This window comes from Leucoraja erinacea, chromosome 34 (assembly GCF_028641065.1).
Source record: "Leucoraja erinacea ecotype New England chromosome 34, Leri_hhj_1, whole genome shotgun sequence".
Taxonomy (NCBI): Eukaryota; Metazoa; Chordata; class Chondrichthyes; order Rajiformes; family Rajidae; genus Leucoraja; species Leucoraja erinaceus.
Genome location: NC_073410.1, coordinates 9,251,135 through 9,277,904, shown reverse-complemented (window position 1 = coordinate 9,277,904; position 26,770 = coordinate 9,251,135). Strand labels below are relative to the sequence as shown.

Here is a 26,770-nt window from a genome sequence, read left to right as displayed (position 1 = left end):
GGAGAAGGAGTTGCTGCCGCCGTCGGTCGAGGGAGGCGGCCCCAGGCCCCACACACACAGCACGGCAGGGCCTGATCCCCAACCATCCCCGTTCGTAAGCCGATAAGGATGTGTTTTGCAGATGCTGGTTTACACCGAAGATGGACACAAAATACCGGAGTAACTGGGTCTCGACCCATTCCTTCTCCACAGATCCTGCTTGTCCCACTCAGTTACTCCAGCTTTTGTTTCTATCTAGCTGATGGGGATCAGTTTGATTTATAAGAAAGACCCCGTGGTTGTGTTAAATGGACTGGTTCATAGTTAGAGTCCTGAACAACTATCTACCTCATTGGTGACCCTCGGTCTCAGCGGATCAGGCAACATCTATGGAGAGAAGGAATAGGTGACATTCCGGGTCGAGACCCTGCTTCAGACTCCAGTACACTAGTCATATGTCCTTCTTCAGACAGTCAGGGGAAATGGCAACGCGAGATATGGATAATGATAAAGAGAAATATAGAACAGATGAATGAAAGAAATGCAGACAAACTTAACGATGATCAAGGAAATGTGGTACGTTGTTAGCTGCGGACTAGGAGAAAACAAGTTATACATTCAATGAAACCCACCGAGAGAGAGACTAGTACAATGACTAGGATGGAGGAATGATGGAGAGAGAAAGAGGGGGCTGCAAGCGTTACTTGAAGTTAGGGAAATCAATACTCATGCCACTGGGGTGTAAGCTGTCGAAGCAAAATTTGTGCTCCAATTTGGGTTTGGCCTCAATCTGACATCAGAGGGGGCACAGGACAGAAAGGTCAGAATGGGAAGGGGAGTTAAAGTGTTTGGCAACCAGGAGATCGCGTAAGCCCATGTCGTATAGACCCAGTGTTTAAGAAGGAACTGCAGATGCTGGAAAATGGAAGGTACACAAAAATGCTGGAGAAACTCAGCAGGTGCAGCAGCATCTATGGAGCGAAGGAAATAGGCAACGTTTCAGGCCGAAACCTCGTATAGACAGACCCAGCATAGGTGTTCAGCAAAACAATCGCCCAGTCAATGTTTGGTCTCGCCGATGTATAAAAGTCCACACATCGAACCACGGAAACAGTAGATATCGGACTTTGGGCTACTACTTGCAGACACCTGCTCTAGAAGAACAACCTCTCAGCATCCATACTCTCAGTGCCTTTCAAAGTCATCATAAAAAATAAAGGTGCTGCCGATTTAAATTTAAACCAAAAAAAACATTCAGCAAATTTGGCAATGAGAAGTTGCATTAATGTTCTGGGTTGAGGACTTAATCTGACCCACCCCATAGAGAGCAAGGAATCCAAAAGGTAGACAAAAATTCTGGAGAAACTCAGCAGGTGAGGCAGCATCTATGGAGTGAAGGAATAACTTGAGTTACAACAAACCTTTATGTCCATATGTAAGATAATTATTTGCAGGACTCCCGAGGGAAAAAAAATGGTCTTTGCGGACCTGGCATGGACCTGATGGGCTGAATGGCCGTACAGTGTATTCATAAGTTCATCTCGGGTCTGTTTACTTAGGCGAATATTAACTATCCCAATGTAACTATTGCAAAGCAGATAATTAAACAATATATGGGGAAAAAACACAAATAAATCTGAATTGGACTCAGGAATGCAAGCAGCATCTGTGCAGAGAGAGAGAGATACTTTTTATATTTGTGAAAATCTTACTGAAATAAATCGCTCTGTCAGGCAAAAAAATAGCTGCTTCGTTTCCAACCGCGCAACAGTGACTGGGATGCTATGTATTTGACTGTACAGTTTGAACGATCCAATTTTAACATAACATTGTGACTTATTCAAGCAAATCTTCCTGCAGAATCAAACGCTGTTTTGGCATTAATGTTGTGAAGCGGCAATTCCTATGTAATAATGTGCACAATTAATATTTCTGGCGTAGCGAGTGTCCGCATATTCAACACCTGAAACGACCTCAATGTTATTCTTTGCAATCTAAACCGAAATTAAATTGGAACCCAGAGCATGGCCGAAACAATCAGGAACGGATATTATCCTTTCACAATTAAGTTTTCGAATTGAACACACGTCCCAAAATACTTTCGCTGCAACTCGCTGTGCAAATCCTGGAAACAATTGGTACCTAATCGCATATCCCAGCATTATGCCTTTGGTGTTGTTTTTGGTGCTGACAAAACAGATAAAACCAAGAAGGGGCACTTCAGCTGACATTTAAAGTGGTGTTTTAAACCTTAACTCAGGCATTTGCATTCTCCTTATGGATCTTTCCACAGTAGCGCTGTGAGATTGACGTAACATGTGCTGAAATTTGGCTTTCAACCAAGAGCCCCTTACGTTTGTTGCTGCTTTACTGTGGGGAGGAGAGCACAAACGAGTGTCTCGCACTGACCTCCCGGCGGCCGCAACCAGTCACCTCGCTCAAGATGTGAATGATGGCGAGAACCAGGGCTATGGAGACCTCCCGGGGACATAGCGTTTGCTGAAGAGACGAGGAGGTCATGGGGACCGGCGAAGAAACCCTGGTCACCTTGAGTGGTGGCGCGCCCTGGGGTTTCAGGCTACATGGAGGATCCCAACAAAACATGCCGCTTCGAGTCGCCAAGGTAGGACAGCGGCCCAGCACATTAACCCCCGCCCCACACCCGGTCAGGGAGAGCTCCCAACGGAGGAGGGATCCCAGATGAAAGAGAGATACTCCAAGACAGAGAGGTGGTGGGGTAGGGGCGAGAAGTAGGCACCGCAACATAGAGGTAGACCCCAACTCATTGAGATCCGTACCCGAGCAAAGCCTTTTCTTCCCCCTCCCCCCTTTTGGACCCCAGCCCGCAGAGAAATGAGAGAGAGAGCGCGGGGCGACCGATAGCGATATATCTCATTTCCAAAGATACGTGCTCAGAGCCCTGCCGAGAAAGAGACCCTCAAACCAAGGTAGACGAGGGAAATACGCTTAACTGCCCCCCAAATTGGAGGGGATTACCAGAAAGAAAGACTCATACCAAGAGACACCCCAGAAGTTGCCTTCATCTGCAAATAGTTTACGGAGTTCGGGCCACACACACACACACACACAATCACCGTATTTCGACATAATTTACTGCTATTATGCTCGATTCCGTTTTCGCACCGGCCAAGTACTTTAAACTTTGATCTCAAATTACTTGGGGCAAAGACCCCGAACGTGTCAAAGCGGTCGGTAAAGTCAGACTAACTTTGAACGGCGGCGTGTGCGTACCGCGGGGGATTTTGCAGGAGCCAAACTCTTCTCAGGATTGCACATGTATCATATCGATTTACCCTGTTGCTGAGGCTATGCGCGTGGAATCAATATCACCCGGCTCCAATGCATCTCCAGCAGAATCCTTCAACACGGATATACACACATGACCAGCTGAATTATTTTCAGCAAAATCTTTGCCAAGCCCGTTGATTTAGTCAACCTGGCTGGTAATTGGGAATATTCGCACATGATGTAGAAACTCGCTAGATCTGATTGAATCATTCGGCACGCATGCAACATTAACGCGGGCAGCGGCCAAAAGATTTTGGAGGTCAGATGCCAAATAAATCCTCCATGAGATAAGAGGGGAGGAGGATACTGACATTTGCTTTCAATTCATTTCCGAGTCCCCATTCTGGAATAATATTGGAACGATTCTTAATTGTCACTAAATATCAAAACTACAAAGGTGACTATACCACAAAAGTGGATGCAAATTGCACTGAGGCAATCATAGGTTCTGCAAAGCACCTTACAAATGTATTCTTTCTTTCTTTTAACAACGTCTTCTTCTTGCGTATGGCGTGCACAGTCTAAAGTTGTAGGACAACGTGTTCTATTTGATCTTACTTGATTGTGCACACCAGGTTAATAATAATAACATTTATTTATGGGCGCCTTTCAAGAGTCTCAAGGACACCTTACAAAAATTTAGCAGGTAGAGGAAAAACATGTAAGGGGAATGAAATAAATAGTAGAGACATGACTAGTACACAAAGTAAATACAGAATTCAATACAAAACACAATATGAGGCAATTAATGCACAGATGAAAAGGGACGGCACGTGGGGCTAAGGATAGGCAGAGGTGAAGAGATGGGTCTTGAGGCGGGACTGGAAGATGGTGAGGGACACGCGGATCAGTTGGGGGAGGGAGTTCCAGAGCCTGGGAGCTGCCCTGGAGAAGGCTTTGTCCCCAAAACTGTGGAGGTTGGACGTGGATGGAGAGGAGATCGGCTGATGTGGATCTGAGGGACCGTGAGGGTTGGTAGGGGGAGAGGAGGTCTGTGAGATATGGGGGGGCGAGATGGTGGAGGGCTTTGTAGGTGAGGATCAGGATTTTGTAGGTGATCCGGTGGGAGATGGGAAGCCAGTGAAGTTGTTTGAGGACTGGAGTGATGTGATGCCAGGATTTGGTATGGGTGATGAGTTGGGCGGCTGTGTTCTGGACCAGTTGGAGTCGGTTGGTGTAGGTGGAGCTGATGCCAAGGAGAAGTGAGTTGCAATAGTCCAGTCGGGAGGAGATGAAGGCATGGATGAATCTTTCAGCAGCGGGCGGTGTGAGAGAGGGTCTGAGTTTGGCGATGTTGCGGAGATGAAAGAAGGAGGTTTTAATGACATAGGTTGATTGCATTCGTCGAAACAGGGCGGACCACGTGAAGGTTGCAATCTCGCACCCCTTTAACAATGTCAAGTATATCCATGTGTAGGAAGGAACTGCAGATGCTAGTTTACACCGAAGATAGACACACAAAGCTGGAGCAAATCAGCAGGTCAGACTGAAGAAGGGTCTGACCCAAAACGTCACTTATTCCTTTTCTCCAGAGATGCTGCCTGACCCGCTAAGTGTGTCTATCTTCCAAGTATATCCATGGCGCTTTCACATAGCCAGCACAGACATCATGTTTCAAATAGCCTTCTTCTGTGCAAGGTAATTCTGTGATTCCAGATAACTGCTTTATTCCTTGCCCTGTTTTTCGGCTTTAGCAACTGATCGGTGATTACATACTTCGCTGGAACAGTAATCACATTGGAAAGTGGAAACAGATGGTATAAATAATACGGGAAAAAAGCATGTTTGTGACCTGTATGTGAGCTGACAGTATTGGATCAGAAATATCCCTCCCAGCAAGCTGTCTCCATTGCCAACACCACAGATATTTCAGATTTTCAGGATACTTGTATCCTCATGTTCTGATAGAGTATGAAAATAATTGTCAATTCAGTCATTCTTTGTTCAGAAGATTGCAAATCTACACTACTTTAAATAAGTTGCCGATTTGAAGGGTCTCGACCCGAAACGTCACCCCCCTTACTTCTCTCCAGAGATGCTGCTGCATTACTCCAGCATTTTGTGTCTATCTTCGGTATGTAACCAGCATCTGCAGTTCCTTCCTACACAATTATTTTTCATTGTCTGTGTGTTACCAATGTCACATTCAGTTTAAGGCAGCGATGCAGTTGTAATGTTGATAACAGAAACGGTTCAAAATGAGCAGGTGAGCAGTCTTGCCTTTCAATTAGAATTAGAGGCTGCAGAATAGATTCAGGTTAAAAATAAATCTTATCAGTTTGGAATAGGTATAGTAATGAGACCTGTGTCTAATGAGTGTAGTGAGTGCAAAAAGAAAGTGAAGGAGTGGGAAAAGCAGGCACTGGGGAACGTTTTCAGAGAAAATGTGTAAAACAGGTCTGAGCAAGGTTTGTGATGCTGGATTTTGGAGAGATTAATGGTGGCATTTAAGGTTAGGATAGTGAATGTTGCAGCCAAGACATGTCTAAGTTGCAGTCCATATCAAACATCTATGTTATTTGTGTCCATTGAAACATTTATTTGTGGCCAGAGAAACATTATTGGGGGAAATAATAATTTGTGATAAATGTTGAGAAGGACAATGAGGTAAACTGGGTAGCTGAAAAGTAGTTGATTGGTCAGGTCCTTGGAAATATGAGCATATTATGATGTTGGGATATAAGCATTTTTATTTGTTTGGTCAAAAGGAAATTTCTCATAGACTTGCTCATTGTCAGGAGAGTGTTGCAGGACAACAGAGGAGCATGGATTTGGGTCTCTTCAAGCTGATATGCATCATCTAATTGGTTTAAGTCAACAGAGGTCCATTGCATTCAAGCCCAATCAAGGGTTTTGGCTCGAAACGTTGCCTATTTCCTTCGCTCCATAGATGCTGCGGCACCCGCTGAGTTTCTCCAGCTTTTTTGTGTACCAATGTTCAGATTGCTCTTGTGAGATATCTCTGATTTTAAATGTTAAACTTTATTCAGGGTACATTACCACCAATAACGAGTGCCACTAAATATACAGTGTAGGAGATTGTCAGAATGTGCATTGACTCTAATTTTACTTACCATTTGGTGGTTTGTTATTCAATGTTATCACATGAAATTGATGACAATTTGAAATATGAATATAAAGATTAAAAATCACTTCAAAATTCAAGTCTCCTCTGAAAAGAATCAATCACAATAATACTTTATCAGCCAAGTATGTTTTGCAACATACAAGGAATTTCATTTGCTAAGTCAGTCATACAATAAAAAGCAACGAACACACATAACACATGAACATCCACCACTGCCACCCCTCCACATTTCTCACTGTGATGGAGGACGAAAAAAAGTTAAATCTCTTCCCTTAGCTCTCCCGCGGTCAGGGGCCTCGAGCCCTCCATTGACGGGAACAATCTTGACTCCCATAGATGGCGGCATTTGGGCCCTCCGCGTTGGGGTGATCAGCTCCTGCATCGGGGGGATGTCGGCTCCCCCGCGACGGCGATCGAACCCCGCGTTGGGGCTGGTTGAACCTTCCACGACACTGCAGCTTCCCGACTCAGTCTCTCCCGAAACTGCTAGCTCCCGATGTAAAGCCTACAGGCCGCGGTTGGAGCGATCCCAGGCAAGGGATTGACTCCAATGTTAAGTCCACATCCCACGGGTGCACTCAAGGTCAGTCCGAGGATGCCTCCAGCTCCATCGATGTTAGGCCGCAGAGCGACCGGAGTCACGACCTGAAAAGTAATCGCATCCCCGGCAAGGTAAGAATAGAAAAAAAAGTTTCCCCCGACCCCCACATAAAGCAAACTGGAGAACATTTACACAAACTTTTAACACGCCCTAAAAGTAAAAAAGATGAAAAAACGGACAGACAGTTGGCGGGGCTGCCAATCATGCCACGCCCCTGGTGATGATACGACAGTATCTCCAAATTTGGCTTGGTGTTCATTTTTATCTGATTACATTCTGTGAAGTGCCAAAATATTTTATTCTCCTATGAGTTAATTTTATACAAGTTGTTGAAACCTACCTCACTCATTCACTGTGTTGCTCTAATATGATGCTGATAATAAGATAAATGGAACTGGAAAATGTACTCAGAAATATAATGAGTATCAATTAGGACACAGGCAGCAGGGATTAGATAAAATTAGGTTTAAAAATGATCGAACAAAAGCATGAATGGTAGTAGATAAATCGAGGCAGTGACAGATCATGTTGCAGATAATTAATTCGCATGACAGATCAATATGGGGTCACCAGCGCAGTTCATAATCAGATAAGGCACATAGATTGCACATTCTCAAAATATTTTCACTCGTTGAAGGATCAATTAAATGGATTATTTTGAGAAGATGAACTAAAGTGAAAAGTAAAGGGACAATTAAGTATTTTAGAAGTGTTTAAGAAGGAACTGCAGATGCTGGAAAATCGAAGGTACACAAATGCTGGAGAAACTCAGCGGGTGCAGCAGCATCCATGGAGCGAAGGAAAGAGGCAACGTTTCGGGCCGAAACCCTTCTTCTTGCATAGAAGCTTGCAAAGCAATTAAAAAAACCTCAAGATTACAACATTTATTATGCTTCTCGCCAATCTCCTATAACTATTTGTAAATTTAGCACGAAATTACAAAGGGCATATAGAAAACATATTTTCTGAGGACTGCTCTCATTTATTGCTAAATATTGTTCCCACAATAAATTACAGATTTGCCCCACATCTTGTGACGGTACTGGATTTTATTTGTTTTTGGGTAGGGATAAGGTCACTCTCAATGAGCTGATGGAAAGAAAAGGTCATCCTTTTCTCGGCTGAATGCTTGACAGAGAATTTGAATACGAGGCATGCAGTTCTGACTATAGGAAAGGTGAGAAGCTCTTTGGACATTGCTTGCTAGCATTTTGGCTTCTTCTTCTTGCGTATGGCGTGCACAGCCTAAAGTTGTAGGACAACTTGTTCTATTTGATTTTATTTGATTGTGCACAGCAGGTTGATTGCATTTGTCGAAACAGGGCGGACCATGTGAAGGTTGCAATCTCCCACCCCGCATTTTGGCTTGATCGATGGTGACATCACCTGGCTCAGTTAACAGAGTATTATCTGTGGACACGGGCACTGTTCTTCCATTGCCACAGTCTCTGAAGGACTGTTCTTTAAATCAGAGCTTGAACCGAGTTCCTGTCTGCTTGTTGGAATGAGTGGAAATGGTGATATGGGATTTGATATGGGAAAGCACAGCTGCTGAATCCTTGCCAGAGAGCATTCCCAGTGCTCAGTATTTCACAGAGACTTAAGGCAGAGCAACACGTCTCTTGGTTAAACACTTAGTTTGCTTTAGTTTAGTTTAGTTTATTATCACTGAGATATAGTGAAAAGCTTTTGGTGCATGCACATTTTGGCTTTTTGACTAATTTTGCCTGTGCCAACTCTTTGAAATAAATATCCAATTGATTCCACTTCCTGTATTCCATTACTAGAACCCTGCATTTTTTTCCTTTTCACATATTTGTTAATTTCCCTGTTGTAACTTCTGCTTTGACAAACCTCTCATGTTACATTGAAAATCATCCTCCTTTTCTCACTTTTTGCGCCAATTTCTGCAAAAAACATCAGATCACATTCTCGAAGCATTTATTTTGAGATTAAATAATTTAGTTTCATTTTCATTTTATGAATGTCAATCTGCCCTTAGAATGATGGAATTTCCCAGGAACTACTCAGATCAGATAGGGGCAGCGCATTGGTGCAGCGGTAGTGCTGCTTGGTTTGATCCCGACTATGATGACCTGGGTTTGATCTCGACTATGGGTGCGGTCTGTACGGAGTTTGTACTTTCTTCCTGTGACTGCGTAGGTTTTCTCAGTGATCTTCGGTTTCCACCCACACTGTAAAGACGTAGGTTAATTGACTTGGTATAAGTGTAAATTGTCCTTAGCATGTGTAGGATCGTGTTAATGTCGTGTTAAGGATCGCTGGTCAGTTCGGACTCAGTGGGCAGAAAGGCCTGTTTCCGCGCTGTATCTCTGAACTAAACTAAAATCACATCCAGTAAAGGAGCCCCGCTAAGCCCCGATCACAAAATTGTGGAGTACAGAGGTAAATAAATAAATGATGGGTCTTTGTCCTAAACATTATGGAGGACACTGTACTTTTCTCTCCCTCAGCCATTTATCCATTTCCCTTTTAAATACCTTTCTGAATTCTGTCTCCCCATTGTTTCTTGTCACAGCATCCCCCTGCGTTGAAACCTTTCCTAATCCCCCCACTTTTTCCATGACGTTTGTAAATTTATCCCCATAGTTACTGACATACCTACCAGTGGAAAGAGTTTGCTGCTATTTATAAATACCTTTGAACCCCTTGAACAGGCCTGCTTTTATAGCTGATTGTTCTTGTGAAAAGTGCAGCAACATCTCTCATGCCTCTTCACAATTAAATCCTCACTCCCAGGATCAAATGTTGAAACTGCACACTAAGATGGAACACTTGTTCTAACATTACAAATGGTAAGGTCGCATTTGGACTATATTGTTCATTTTTGGTCACTCTGCTATAGGAAGGATGTTGTTAAGCTTTACAGAGTGCAGAGGAGAATTATAGAAACATAGAAAATAGGTGCAGGAGTAGGCCATTCGGCCCTTCCAGCCTGCACCGCCATTCAATATGATCATGGCTGATCATCCAACTCAGTATCCCATACCTGCCTTCTCTCCATACCCCCTGATCCCTTTAGTCACAAGGGCCACATCTAACTCTGAGGATGTTGCCAGGACTTGATGGTCAGAGCTATAGGGAGAGGTTGGGCAGGCTAGGACTTTATTCATGGAGCACAGGAGGATGAGGGTGACCTTATAGAGGTGTTTAACATCATGAGGGATATGTAGTCTTTTGCCCAGAGTTGGGAAATCAAGAGCCACAGGTTTGTGAGACGGGAAAGAACTAATAGGATGCTGAGGGGCAATTTTTCCACACAGAGCAAGGTGGGTGTATGGAATGGGCTGCCAGAGGAAGTAGTTGAGGCAAGTACTATAACATTTAAAATACATTTGGACATGTACAATAATAGGAAAAGTTTAGAGGGACGTAGGGCAAATGCAGGGAGGTGGGACTAGTGTAGATGGTGTATCTGCTGTTGACTCTAAATCTCAAGTTTAAATGAGACATCTGCCACCAAACATATTAATTCTTTAGAGAGTTGAATTATGACTAATTTTATGAACCAAATGACCAATTTATACTTGGGAGATAATGCATCGCCACCTTAATTGTAGATCTGCTTGATTCTCAACCCATTGACAATTAAAATAATGTATAATTTGTGTCCATTTGTGTATGTCCACTTACACCACTTGATTATTACCTAGGTGGGACAGGTGCAAGTTACACTCCATGTGTCATCAGTAATCAAGAAATCAGGTCGAAATTGTCAGTCAGAACTATATTTAAGCTCAACAGAATGTTCTTTCATATCATGAAATGCCATCTAGCTAGTCCCAAAGGCAACCTCGTGCATTGAGTATGCGATGACTCGCACAGCCCTGTGTGTGGTGTCAGATGTGGAGATGGTGTTGAAAGCTCTATGGTTGGACTAAAAATTGTTTCAGTCCACAAAAATAATGAAATGACCTTATGACATGTTGATTATTTCTCAGCACTTCCTTCTAGAAGCCAAATTATAATTTTAAAGTGTGTTTAGGGTTTTTTTGTCAGGTAATCATTCAGGATTGAGGAGGACTTGCTTCCACCTCTACCTGTGGTTCTGATCAATGTGAGAACAGCATAATCATTCATAGTTGGGCAAGAGGTTCTTGATGGTGTGGGTATTGGGTAGTTTGTGGGGTGGTGCGCTCCTTTCACCTATCACGTTGAGTTTCTTTGTGCTCCCAACCCATGGACCTGAGGTTCTGATTATTATTTTGATTCCTCATTTTCCATTTCAAGTGCTCATAGGCCAAATATCCCTGAAGTCAATGGAATGTTGCAGTTTTTTGAGGAGACCACATCCTTGAATCTTTTCTTCTCTCAACATGGAAATCAGGTTCATGTCTATTTAGCCAATAGCCATAAATGATGAATCTGCATCCATTATAAGTATGGTATTCTTTAAGAATATAAAAAGCAGGATTCAGAGCAAATCCTGTAGCTTTTTGAAACGGTTCCATCATTCATTGTGGCTGATCCCCTCCCTTATCCACTCTCATACTTCATCTCTGTGGTCCAAACATCTATCAGAATTCATCTTGATTTTACTCAATCAATGAAAATCCAAAGCCCACCAGTTCAATGTAGTTATTCTCCCATAAGTAGTTTACCATGAGTCTAAGGTAGATAAAATTGCTGGAGAAATTTAGCGTGTGTGGCAGCATCTATGGAGCGAAGAAATAGCCTAGCACGAGTCTATGTCCCCTTGCTCCAGAACATTCTGTGCTTCATGAGAAATGAATTAATATCACCTGCACCATTTAATCTCTTGCTTGGTTATATTAGTAAAGATTCCATTTCCCAAAATAAACAAATAAAAACTGATTGCTGTGGATCAGCTGTGGAATTGCTTCCTTTTTATGGAATCCTCAATCCACAATTCCCCAAATGCTTTGAATGTTTTATAATTTGTTTTGTAGATCAAGCTACCACTGGCAAGTCAGGCATCTATTGCCAATTCCTGACTACTTTTCAGAATGTAATGGTAAGCCACTTTCTTGAAACACTGCTGGTGAATGTACTCTCACAATACTACATTAGGTTGGGAGGTAGGATGATGAATGAACCACGATATGTTTCTAAATCTGGTTGGTGTGCAACTTGAAGAGCCACATGCTCTATTTTTTCTTATTAGAGTCATACAGCATGGAAACAGGACCTTAGGCTCAACTCTCCCACACTGACCAAAATGCCCAATCTACACTAGTTCCACCTGCCTGCCGGCCCATATCCTTCACAACCTTTCCTATCCATGTACCTGTTCAAATATATTTTAAGTGTCCTTATAGTACCTGCCTCAATCAACCAATCTGGCAGCTTGTTCCTCATACCCAGCACTCTTTGTGTGTAAAGCCCCTCAGATACCTATTAAATCTTTCCACTCTCAGCTTAAATTTATGCCCTCTGGTTCTTGATTGCCCTATTCTGCGTAAAGGACTCTGTGCATTTACTCGATCAATTCCCCTCATGATCTTATGTGGTGCTATTAGATCACCTTTCATCCTCTTGCTCCCCAAGGAATAACATCCTAGCCAGCTCAACCACTACTCAGGCCGTCAAGTCCTGGCAATATCCTTGTAAATCTTCTCTGCACCCATTCCAGTTTATCTCTGCACCCTATCCAGCTTATTGATAGCCAAGGATGCAGGTTTGGGTGGTACTATATCAGCGTCATCCAGGAAAGTAACTGCTCTCAACCACTTTGCATTGCCACAGGAGGGAATTAATATTTAGGCTAGTATATTGTGTACCATCAAGCAGGCAGCTTGGTCCTGCTCTGGTAGAGCTTCTTGAATATTATTAGAGCTGAACCAATCCAGGAAAGAAGAAAGTATTTGTTTCTGATCTAGACAGAGGAAATGTTTGTCCTTGTAGCTATGTGAGGAGATCTTGAGAGTGACCAAATCATCACTTTCTTGCACAATTTCAGATAACTAGTATGAAGGCATTACAGAGAAGACTTCTTGTAGAACCCAATTCTATTTGCTAATGCTACAGCGAAGCTTTTATATTGGAGGAGGCAGTGCAGTATTGAAGAATGATAAGCTGTGTCCAGAGTCGAGTCAAGAGTGTTTTATTGTCATATGTCCCGGACGGGACAATGACATTCTTCCTTGCTGCAGCACAGGGAGACAAGAGAACAAGAGAGAAAAAGAGTTTCTCTAAAGAGACTGCCTCATTCAATAAACGTTGGAACCTCAAGCATTATTCTATCATACTATAACCACACCATCTGTTGGGAGAATGGAAGAGATTCTTCCCAAAGTCAACCAAGCCACCTGCAAGCCATGTGACTGAAGATGCCATGTGACCAGTGGTGGACTGGCCAGGGTATCAGCTTGCCCGATGGCAAGTGGGCCCCTGATGAAGTGGGCCCCCTATATCAAGTGGGCCCCTGATGAAGTGGGCCCCCTTTGTCTCCTGGCAACCAATATTTTTAGACCCAGTCCGCCACTGCATGTGACTGACTTTACAGACCCAATGAACTTTCAAACCTACATGTTTTTGGAACCTGGGAGGAAACTGGATCACCTAGAGAAAACACACACGGTCACAGGGAGAACGTACAAATTCAGTACAGACAGCACCCATAGTGAGGGGTTCTGCCACTGCCACTGTGCCCAGGGCGCATTTTGTGGTGGGTGAACAGCACTGGATACATAATGAAAACGATTTCTCTGTCCACCCTGAGGTTTGCCCAGATCATTGTAGCACCCTTCTCAGAGAGTTGTTTTGTCATTTACAATACAACCCAATTAACCTACCTCCTCAGAATGACCTTGTCCCAAGGTGACAATCAACTAAGTTGCAGTTTGCTAATGCTTTCAGTTCATCATACAGCCAATTAACAAGCACCAGGCACCAACTTCCTTTTGTACTTTAAATAGAATAAGTGACTTTGAAATGCAAAAGGTGATTCCCAACATGAGATTTAGTAAAAGGCAAGATAAATAGCTGGGATAAATGGCCACTGACCCCTTATAAATCTGACAAAATTCAAATGGTCCTAGCTGGGGTACGAGTGAACCTTGCAGTAGTATGAATTATAAGTGTGTTTTTTGAGACAAAGCAATAGGCAAATGCATGGAAATCATGTAATCTTAGTCAAGAACAAGCTAGAGCTCAGAGAAATTCCACACTCGGCAGAGTCAGAAGCAGAAACCCAGAATACTAAGGAGAATTGTTGCCTGATTGGTGTCTGACCACAGATTAGAGGTTTGATCTGAGGCTGTTCCAGTTTGTACACTCAGTTACGTGTTGAACAGTACATTTATTTATTCATGAACAATGAAGGCCATTAAATCATACTTGAAAGACAGCGAGAATACAGCAGTTTCATTCTATTTTCTGGTTTATTGTTACTTGAAGCAGAAATGTTTTCATAGAATGAAAAAAATTGAATTTATCCAATACCCTTTACAATGTCTGAATATCCAAATGATTTTACTGCGAATGAAATACTTTGGTAATGTAGTTATTAGTGTGTGAATAAATGCAGCAGCCAATTTATACAGTATGATTCCACAAAAAGCAATGAGGCAAGTGATCAGATCATCTGTTGTTGTGATGTTGATAGATGGGTAATTACGGACCAAATCACAGGGGAAAGCAGGGCTGACATTTCATCATTGGGGCATTGCTAGATTCATTTTATGATATGCTGAAGATAAAGCAGGAAATTGTTCCCTTTTTTAATAGAATATACTTGGAAATAGATGGCTGCAATCAAATGAAGTGAACTTGAAACAGTCTTATCGCATAACATGACTGTCTGCTTTATTTGGTTTCCTGTGATGCCAAAGTGACTCCTTGCATGAGAATGAGATTTGGTAATACGCAAGATGAATAGATGGGATAAATGGCCACTGACCCCTCATAAGCATTATATGATCAGATGTGTCTCCAGTCTGGCAACTCAATCATTAGAAAACAGCCAAAGAAAGAGATTAGGGCTCATTAGATTGCTATTAATGGATGTCAGCGGCTTCAGAACACCACTGAGCCAGGCTTTGGATGAAATGGTAGGCTATTCGATGAAGTCTAGGATGATGGTCAGGATGAGAGTCAAAGTGAAATGAATCCACAACCTTCTCTTGACTGAAAGTGGTGCTCAGTCTTCCTTGTCAAGGGGTTGTGAAGAATTAATGAGCGTGACTTTCATAGGTGGGATGTGGTTGATGTTGATGACAGGCAGATTGAACCCAAGAACAAAAGGATTAGTCGTCCATGGTTGCTCTTGCTCACTTCTTGGTTTCTGGTTCCTAAGGAAAGCTCTCTCTGAGTCCTGTTTCTCATCTCCATTTTATTCTCTCCCCACCCCTGATCTCCATGTCTTCTCACCACCTTCTCTCCTGTTTTGGTCGAATGTAAGGAGGCCGCGACAAATTTATGATCCATTTTCATTGTATTATTTCTGGAAGAATAAGGTAAGCACCTGCTTGGCACAAAAGATACCATTCTCTGGTACCAGTAATTCACTGTGTTAGAGAATCTTTCAATCTTAGGCTTTGGAATAGAATATAAGTGGATTATGTCCATGTGTTTTGTTTAAAAGAGTTATAAAACATGAAATGAGAATAGGTTCTGCGGAAATTTATTTTCAGCAACGCATTTAAGTGGTGCTGGTTTCCGACGGGCACGGTGAAGGACGCACCACACATCTCTGTCCTCCATGCAGCTGGCAAGCTCCTCTTTTGTCTCTGCACATGCGTCTTCCATCAACGTCTTCAGCATCGTCTTGTTTGGCCGTCCCGGGTCACGTCTTCCATGGGTGGGTTCCCACAGCACAACCTCGTTTGCCGGCATTCCTGGGTGGCGGCGGCAGTGACCAGCGAGCCTCATCCTTCTCCCCCTGATTTTCTCGGTCAGAGATGGAATCTCCCCATCGAGCTGGGCGTTGGTGATGTGATCCCTCCAACTGACATTTTGATAGCACGCTGGAAACCAGCACTGCTGCGTCGCTAATGTTGTCAACGATTTAATAGAAAATAAAGAAATCAAATAAAAGCATTTAAAATCGGCAACATATTTGTAACAAGATAATGAATGAGGTGAAAGGATTTGGTGTATTAATAAAGCGAAAGGCTCTCTTGCCTTCCAAAGACCGAGATTGCATGGAAAAATTTAATTTATCCTTTATTTATTTGAGCTGTTGCATTGTTTTATATTAGGTCAGCTCCTGAATATACAGTATTGCCAAATGCTCCCTCCCCACTCTGATGTCCTATTTTTGGATGTGGAACGCATACTGCAATAGTTTTTATTTTTATCCAGTACCACATGCCATGGCATTCCGGAGCTCATTTCCATCCACAAGCATTTTACACGGATTGGGACAGATTGCTGTCAGGGAGAAGGCCAGGAGAATGGGAATGACTGGCAACGTGCCGATGGTCACGTGACCACAATGCCAGACAAAGCTATTATGGGTAAAATGGCGAGAGCAGGTGCAATTTTGATTTCAAGTGCTATATATGTGCAATCGACACCAATGTCAACAGCAGTAAGATTTTGGCCAAGTCACTTAATAGACCATAATCTAAAATACTGTAAGGTTGATTTAATTAAGAAACAGAGGGAGGGAGTAGACCGATAGCCTGCTTACTATTCCATAAAATAACTATGGCTCTAACTGAGAATTCTTTTAAATGCAGATGGTGAAAATCTGAAACAAAATCACTGATGAGTGGTTCACATATTCTCTGTTTTTATTTTTGGATAATCTAATATTGGTCAACACACCATTTTCCTGCTCTCTTTGCAAAACCCTTGCTTCCTTGCACCACACATAGCTAGAGGCAAGGGACTGCAGATGCCGGTTTACAACAAAAAAAAGTGCTGGAGTAACTCAGCAGGTCAAGCAGCATCTCTGGAAGGCATGGATATGTGACTCATCTGAAGAAAGGTCCTATTCCGAAGCCGATTCCCCAGCTCTAGATACCACCACTATGGAAAACATCCACTCAGCATTCACCCTGCTAATTCTCCTCAGAATCTTGTCTGTCTCAATAAGATCAACTCTCACTCTTCGAAACTCCAATGAGCACGGGCCCAATCTGCAAAACCTTTCTACATATATCAACCCTTTCACTGCAGGAATCAATAGTGAACGATCTCTGCACTGCCTACATGTAAATATATCCTTCCTTGACCATGAATACTGAAACCACATTCATACTCTGGTGCCCTGTAAAGATGCAACAAGAATTCCTGACCTTTGTAGTCCATACTCTGAAATAAAGGCCAATGTTCCCATTAATCTTCCTAACTACTTGCTGTCCGGCATACCACTCATTTGTGTCTCATGCACCAAGGCAACACCTTAGCACACCATGGGAACTTGTAATCTCACTCCATTTAAATAATAATTCGCTATTTCATTCTTCCTTCTGAAATAGTCTCATATTTTCCTATGTTATTTTCCATCTGCCAGTTTGTTACCTGCTCACTGTGCAATTTTCGAGGTGATTTATGTCCTTATCATATCTTACGTATCTTTCTAACATCGACAAACTTTATTTGAATAAGATCACCCGTCATCAATGTTGATTGTACAGGTTGTCCCACGGTTATGGGCACCAAACCTAAGGATGTTCATGCATAATATTATTAAATTCAAAAGTTCAATGCACAGAAAAGTCGATTTCCACAAACAACCCCTCTCTGCCTCTGTTTTTCATAGTTATTTTTTTAATACATCATTCTTATGTGCTTTTGATGCCTTTCTCTACAGTAGATTATTATATTGAGTGAATTTTGTGTATTTTCCAACATGGACAAAATCGACTAATAGATATCTGTAAAATTGAAACCATTCATTCCCCTGGACAGCCTGTAAAAATTTGAAGCCCCAGGCCTGAAGACTGCCACATCCCCCTCGTGACTGGCCAATCTGAAAATGACCCACCTCGTAAATATATGTTTTCTATTTATTAGCCTCTCACCGACGCATGCCCATATATTAACCCCCATCCCATGCCCATTTGCCTTTTTCAATGAACCTTTACATGGCACCTTATCGAATGCCTGGAAATCCAAATCTACTGGTTCACCTCAATCCATTCTATTTGTTACATCCTCATTGAGTCCTTGTAGATTTGTCACATATAATTTCCCTTGCCTCAAACTAAATTGACTCTGATTGTTTGTCTGACATTTTGTCTGACATTTTTTTAATTGTCCTGCTGTTACATCTTTAATAATGAATATCATGAATAATGAAAATCATTTTCTCAATGACAAATATAATGTTAACTGGTCTATAGTTTCCAACTTTCTGTCTCCTTTTTTGAACAGTGCCATTTTCCTTGTGATCCTCCAATCCACTGTGAATTCTCCAGCATCTATGGAGTTCAGATATTAAAGATAGACACAAAATGCTGGAGTAACTTAGCGGGTCAGGCAACATCAACGGACTGAGGATGTAGAAGGGTCTCGACACGAAACGTAACCTATTTCTTTTCTTCAGAAATGCTGCCTGACCCATTGAGTTATTCCAGCATTTTGCGTCTATCTTCAATGTAAACCAGCATCTGCAGTTCCTTCCTAAACACCATGTATCCTAGGATCCATGCCATCAGATCCAGAGGACTACTTCAATTTTGGCCCCATTAGTTTGCACCTTTACTCTAGTGATAGAGATTCTTTTTTTCTTCCCTGCCTTGTGCCCCTTGATTCTTAATTTTTAAGGGCCTGTCCCACTTGGGCGTCATTTACGCAACATCATTTATGCGTCACGATGCATGACGTGCACATGATGCGCGCATGGTGCGTGGTGACCGTATCCGATAGCATTGTGATGTTACCTTCACCAGCACAGTTCAAGACTTACTTGCACGTGCCTGGAGGAAACTGTATGGTAACCAGGAATATGTACCAGAGCCCACACCAGAGCAACATGGTGCAAGACAGATGACCACTGATTTTGGGGGCAATTAAACATTTGTGCAAATAAATCATAGCTCTGTCTGTTCTCTGAGGTAAAAGGTCCATTTCAAAGTATACTAATTCTCCCTGGTATCCTAGTTGGTATTTATCTCACATCCAACCAACACAACCAACAGCTGTCATTATTTGGTCATTACCTCTGTTACTAGGGTTTGTTCTTCATCTCCAGCCCTTCCCTCTCTGTCCCCTTCCTTCTCCCTCCCCTCCCCTCCACATCTGGTTAGCAGCATGGTGCACCAACAAATGTTCTGCAGTTCCCAAGGCAACTTCAACAGAATCTCCAAACTGCAGTCTCTGCCACTAAGAAGGACAAGGGTGGTCGGTCCATGGAAACTAAATAAACCTACTTGGAATCACTCCACCTGAATGAGATCTATCATACGTTCCTTCAGCATTGTGATAGTACCTTAACCAGCGCAGTTTAAGAAAGTGCTCACCACCACTATCTCAAAGATAAATGAGGATTAACAGTGCATACTAGCCCTGGTAATATGGCATAATTCCATAATAAAACTAAAATATTGACTTTTGAGAAGGTTATTTTTTAAGTGCTCCTGATGTCTAGATTGAAACTTTGAGCTGATGCACCAGAGTGTATTAACATTCTTAATTAGTGTGTCTGCCTTTTAATTAATTTTAAATATAATTTATGCATTAACTTCATAGGGTGAGATGTTGTCAGCTGACACCAGGTAGATGTGGTTTTGGAAGGATGTTTGTGGATTGTAAGTTTAAGGTGATTTTTTCAATTCACAAGATCTGGGGATTGCTGGCAAGAGGGACACTAATTACTCATCTGTAATTTTCTTTCAAAACATGATGTTGTATTTCACCAGGATCCCAAGTTGTGACAGTGCCTATGGGGTGCCATTAACTATGATTTCCAAGATTTTAACCCAAAGGCAAATGTGAAATATATTAAGTTTGAACTGATGAATCCCTTCCGTTAATGCTGTATGTGCCTGCTGCCAATGTCATTTGAGGTGATAGGGACCAAAGTTAGAGGCACTTCAAATTCCATGTCACCAGCTGAGAATGAAGCAGGAACCCAGTCAGGTTGTAGATAAGGGTGACGGTTGGATAATTCCAAGATCTGCAATTGTATTTATTTTCCATTAGAAAAGTTGACAAAATTAATAACTTTTTTATCAGATGGGTTGAAAATAAAGTCTTCTGTTTGCACTTTTGCTGAAACAATATATACTTTGATTTTGCAGTCAAATATTTTTTTTAAAGTTGCCCTGAATGTTCTATGCCAAGGCACAACAATTAGATGTACTATGTAAAGTTCAAATTAAACTTGTCATCAAGATTACTGTGTCATCTTCCCACTGTAAATCATTTTGTTGAAGGTGCTAATTTCAAGTTTTTATCAGTATTTCAGCCAGTTGGTTCTTGTTTACGCATGTGTTTCATAACTAAGTGCAGGGAAGTCACAATGCAATCCAATCCAGGTATCCCCAAAGTCCGAACAGGAACAGTTCCAGGTTTAGACAACTAAATTCCTATAAATAATAAAGCACAAAAAAAACTCACATCCTTGGCTCTCAAAAGTAGAGGAAAAGATAGAGGAAAGAAACTGATACGCAAACCCCAGAGAGAAAGAAATGAAGGTTACAAAGTGATGTCAGCCAGTGAAAATAGGTTGTGCCTCTTAAAAAACACTTATGGTTGCTGCGCCATGAGTGAGAGAAACTGTTTCTCAATACTTACTGAGGAATGGTATACATGCATTCCAGATAAGTTAGTGCCTTAAATAAACTGTGTGCGGAGAGATAATGCATGTGAAATGACAGCCAAGCGCAGTGCCTGCAATGTGTGGACCGCCTGCAATAACACCTGTCATTGAGCCGATTGCTATTTTCGGGCATTGAGTAATTTGGGATTTGCCTTCAACTCTCAACTCGGCAGGTTCACAAAGACAGACTTTTGCACATTGCGGTCAATGCAGGGCAGTTTTTAGCAGCATTGATCATTCTGTAGGTTGAGCAAACCATACAGGGACGATTCAACTGCTATTAGAAGCCACATCCTGTGATATGTCTACGATTTCAGTTGAATATTAGTATTTATTAACGTTGATTCTGAACCATGAGACAGTCTATTGAGAGAAATAAAATTATAGCTGACCTGTGCTTCCATTATTTGGTCATGTCTGACTATTGTGCAAATATTATCAGGGAGTCACACTGATTGAAATAATTGTCATTTAGTTATCAGAAAATAAGTGTTTGTAAACAACAATTCATAGAGCAAGTCTACACCACTTGGGCAGTTAAGCCAGCTCAGTCAGTGATCTGCCAATCTTTGGCAGGTTGCAGTCAGTATGGACAAGCTGTTATTTTACATCAATGAAGGGAAGATCAGGGAGTTATCGTTGTCTAACACATGACGATACGATAGAACTTTATTCATGCCAGGAGGGAAGTTGGTCTGTCAACTGTCATAAAACACAAGAAACATGAAACATTAAATTAAAGTGACGAGTGGAAAGGATTGGGGATGTACAAATGTTGGGAGGGAGGATGGGGGGAGTCAGTCTGCCCCACGACAGAAGAGGAGGAGTTATACAGTTTGATAGCCACAGGGAAAAAGGACCTCCTGTGGTGTTCAGTACTACATCTGCAAACTAAATGGTCATGCCCTACAAGATGACAATCACAGGGATCATTGACCTTTCTTGTTATCTGTCACAAAATGCACACGCTGTTATTTCCAATGACACTAATTTCTTCCAAACAATCTTGATAAGATTGATACTTTTTTAATAATTGAGATTTATATGCATAGTCAGTGTGATTCATCTACATCGTCAGCAATAATTGTGCTTTGCACAAGTGAACTTGTTCCATTGCACATCTTCTCACAAAACGTCCTCTGAGTATCGGGGTCCAATATGAAGTTTGATCCAATATTAATTCTCCAATCAATTCATCAAGGTCATTGCATTGCTGATTATGGGAGTTTATTATGCATATTTTGGCTGCTGCATTTCCTAAGTTACAGAAGTGCATACACTTGTAAAGTATGTCAATGATTGTAAATTACTAAGGCTGTGACAGATACTGGAGGAATGCAAGCTCTTCCACTATTAAACACTTCAGTGCAAATCTCCTCATTGTCCCTGTGAGTCGTACACCACAAATATTTTCTTTACCATGCCAATTGAACCCACGAAAAGTGCTTTGAGCTTCACACTAGTATTGGAGATTCCAAAATATACTGCACTTAAATCGAGAAGATAGATTGGATTAAATTAGTTTGTATTCCCCTTTGTACATTAGATGGAACCATAGAACATAAGGAGATTACACAAGGAGGCATTTAGCCCACCTAATTCTACCACTAGGCCCTTCTCCAGAAACTTGCACATTTGTCTCCACCAAATATCCCCTCTTGTAGGTCACGATGAAGCATGCTTCCCACCACATCTGCAGATAATGCATTGCAGATTCTAATCGCATGTTGCATAAGTGATTTTTGTCAGTCTTTCCCTTTTTCTTATTGCTGTTACCTTTAGTTTTTAATCTCTCTATCAAAGCCTCCCCCCCCCCACCCCCCCTTATCCACTCTGTTCATATCCCTCATCATTTTTTATATGTCAATCAGCTTCCTCCAAAAAAAACAACCTTTTATTGTCTATCCATGTAACCATAGTCCCTCATGTCAGGAACCAAACTCGTTAATCTTTTGTGGACCTCTTTGATATCTATCTGTGAAAATCTTGTCCCAGCTTGGGGGATTACTTTGTTTTAAGATCACAAGATTGAAGTTTATGAAGCACAATTTGAACAAATGTCAGTGTAATTTGTTGATATTACTTGGAATTTCATGCTGGAAATGAACGAAACGGTTAATGTTTATCTGATGAATGGTCATTGAACTAAAACATTAAATCTATTTCTCTTACCACAGATACTGTCTGACATGCTAATTATTGACAGCATTTTTTGTTATATTTTGTATTTCCAGCATCTGCTGTGCTTGGCTTTTAAAATTTAATGCTGCACAGCTAAAAGATTACAAGGAGGGTCCTGACCCAAACCATCACCTGTCCATTCTCTTCTGATCCGAAATGTTAACTGTCCATTCCTTCTACAGATGCTGCCTAACCTCCTGAGTTTGCGTTTTGAACAAATCTTATGTACTAGCTACCAATCATCTTGACATGCTGTTCAATTGTCAGTCATACAGCACAGAAATGGCCCATTTAGCCCTCTAGATCCATGGTGACTGTTTGCTCATCCACACTAATCCCATTTCCCCTCATTGGGTTCACATCCTTCTGTGCCTTGCCTAGTCAACTGCCTGTCTCTATGCCTCTTGAACACAGTGCTGGTATTTGATTCTACCATCTTCTCTGGCTTCAGATATCAACCACTCTGCAAAAAATATTGGTCGGACCTTATTTCAGTCCTATTCTGGACATGTTTTCCTGATGCACTGCTTCACAAACAAGAGTCACCTTTTGATATCTGACTCACTGTTGCTGTTTAAGCAAGAGCAGGCTATTCAGCAAAGGCATTGCGTCTAACCTCTGTGTAATCCCCACCCAATAACTCACGGAGTCAAAATCAGGATTTGGACAATGACTAATTTTCACTGCTGCAATGCCAGGAGTTGGACAACTCCTATAATCAGCTATCTAGTGACATTATCCAATAAGTCACCCACATATAATTGTCCTTGTTGTCTTTAGCTATTTGAATCTGAATCTGCGTTCTACATCATAATAATTTTGTCCAATTCTTTTGGTCATCTCTATACTTTTGGTCATCTCTATACTTTTCGAGGCACTTTTCTCCACTGTTACTGGATTGCACGGGTGATGTTTACGGAGGACATTGGGACATGAGGGAAAGTAGGACACCTTGAATAAATAGTTGATTTCTTTTTCACCTGCGAAGTTTTGGGGCATTTGAATCTTCCTTTAAACAAGTCAACATTCGGTATTTAGTTTCTTCAGCATAGATGGGATTTGAAGACACTTACTTGTAAATTGATATTCAAAAGAACAGTAATTTATAAGTGTGCTGGTAGCTTTTGTGCACAAATTGTTAGCTGCTAGGAGTTTCTGAGTAGGATTGACTTCACCTCTAATTACTGATGTTGACCTAATATTTCTGCTTTCAGGGTTATTGGTAAATTCAGCACAAATTCAGCAAACGTTTCGGGTGTGATTGTCTCCAGCTTAGGGATTTGCTCCAAACTGGTTGCATATTGTCAAGTACAATGATTGGACATGGACCAGCAAAATTGTACAGTTGTTTGTGTAATTTATAAATATTTTTTGTACATCCCTGGTATATTTCGCCTCGACACTGCAGTTGGACTGCTGGACCATGGGAGAAGGAACAAAGGGAAGAGATAAAGACTTTGCCTTCCATCACAGTGAGGAGATGTTGGAGACTCAATGTGATGGATGTTTATGTAAACTGTGTTAAGTGTGGGTCTTGATTGTTTTGTAATGTAAAAAACTGTAGAAATGATATTTCGTTCAAACCTAGGTTTGAATGACAATAAATGCATTCTATTCTATTCTATTCTATTTATGACGTGGCTTCATTAACAAAGCAGAAAATGTATTTTTGCAAAAAATATTTTTTTGTCAATCTCTCAACCTGAGACAATTCTTGAATCAAAACTGACTTTCTGAATTCAACAGCACCATTTATTGGCATCACTTGTGTATAATGGTCAAATTGGATTTTTTTTTTCATATTTATATATTTTGGAAATTTTCCCATTAATGTATTTTATGCCTATTAATATTTCTAAGAATATCCGTAATGGATGCAATTAGCAACAACGTGTCAAGATAATTCATTCTTCTGCAGTATAATTCATTTTATTGCTGAATTCTACCACAATGTTTTAAAAACTAGCTCCAGTTTCTGAAACAATTGGCATTGGGTGTAACTCCAACTGAACATTTCTCAATCTCATGCTCCAGTTTGGCTGATTTCATTGTCCTGATAGTAACAGATCAACTAAACACAGATCACATAGAAACATAGAAACATAGAAAAATGACATCTGGGAGAGTGAGCATAAGAGTTCATTTTCCAACCAAAATTTAAGCATGAGGTAATGATTCATTTATTTCATGTGAAGGAGATTTTTTTTAAATAGTGCAAAATAATGAGTTTAGCATCAAATCACAGATCCTTTTACTCGGATTATTCCAGGTGCGGAAGCGAGGGAAAGCTTGTAGAGGTGGGCTACGTGAGAATGATACCCTCCTGACCATCAATGGAAGATCTTGCAGTGGAATTTCACATGCAGATGCAATGAACATCATAGACTCTTCAGACGGGACTCTGCGCATCTGGGTCAAGAGGTACTAAACACGGACGGTCTAAAATGCAAACACTTGAGTTCCTTTATTTAAGCAGTTTATCATTCCTTAGATTTTTAAATGTTTGGCAAACCCAGTTAAGGTTCAATGATAAAGGAATATGATAGAGTGCAGAAATGTTATTCCATCTGTTTGGAATTCCAGGGTCTCTCAACACTGCATGTGGTGAAATATTACCCATAGATTCTGTTCTTGATTATTGTTCCAGGCATGTCAACCTAGTTACGTACTGAAATGAAGGTGTGATGAACATCATGTTTATTACACTTCCTGGCCAAGTTCTCCAGGGTGGAATAACTGCAACTAGCAGAAAGTTCAACCCTTCTGGTGTTAGGGGACACTTTAGTGGGAATATGTCATGAAGTGCATTCATGGGTGAGATATATTAAGGATGTATAGGTAATCAGGCAGGGGAGGATATGGTCAGATCCGACTGGACGGGGTTATATAATCACCTTCTGCCTCTGTTCTTTAAAACGCCCAACACGCCCTCGTCCCCTCCCCACAACCTCAGCATCTACAAAGCCACATGCGGTTTAAAAGTTTATCTCTGTAACTTGGCTGAAGGGACTGAGAGAGAGTGACTTCGCACACTTGATATTTGAACCCATGACGGGCGTTCTTACCCACTGATTCCAGGCCAGCCACTGCCAGCCACTGAGATGCCACTAATCCAGGAGGGTGCTAGTCTATCCCGGGTTTAATTGTTCCATCGCTTCTGATCCCAGTAACTTGAATCCTCTTCTAGGATTTCGTGCAGCCCGGCAACTGGCAGCTTTCAATCTGAGACCAGCCCGGCCACCGCCCCCTGTGAACGGAGCCAAGAAACTTCAAAAGTCCCCGGGCTAATGCGGGAGCCCCCCAGTGTGAAGGCAGAGGCATCCCGCGGCACCAGCGGGCTCCGTGGCCAGCCGGAGTGCTACACATCGCCCCCGGACAGCGAGGCGTATTACGGTGAGACCGACAGCGACGCGGATCACACGGCCAGCGAGAGGCAGCGGAGGCAGAAGAAGCGCTGGCCGGGTCCCAGAGCGCCAGTGCGGGGATCGGCCGACGAGACGTCGGAGCAGAGCGAGTACGATAGTGCCCCGGAGCCGGTGTGGAGCGACTGCCGCTCCCCTCTGAGTCCCCTGTCGCCGGAACCCGCAGCATCCGCCTGTCTGGATCATCCCAGCCTCGCCCAAGGGGCAATCCCGAGGATGTTTCAGCCCAGGAAGGTGGAAGCCAAGATTAATATCTGGCAGCCCAAAGTGGAGATGGCTACTTACCCCAAGCCTGGTCTCGCCCACACTATCCTCACCCCCAGCAGCCACACTCAGCCCACTCCCTGTTACCCTACCACCAACCCCAACTATCCCAACTACCACCCCACCTACCCCAACACCAAACCCACCTACCCCAACCACCAACCCCACCACCAACCCCACCTACCCCAACACCAACCCCACCTACCCCAACACCAACCCCCACCTACCCC

The 26,770-nt window shown here is 42.1% G+C and overlaps 1 protein-coding gene across 1 annotated transcript; it reads left to right on the top strand.

Annotated features, from left to right (window-relative positions):
* Window positions 1–58: 58 nt before the first annotated feature.
* Window positions 59–26,702, top strand: LOC129712982 (synaptopodin 2-like protein; the record flags this gene model as incomplete). Its single annotated transcript, XM_055661815.1, has 3 exons — window positions 59–2,602; window positions 25,124–25,275; window positions 26,042–26,702. Coding segments are annotated over exons 1-3 (918 nt in total), but the record flags the coding sequence as incomplete, so codon positions are not given.
* Between the last annotated feature and the right edge of the window lie 68 nt (window positions 26,703–26,770).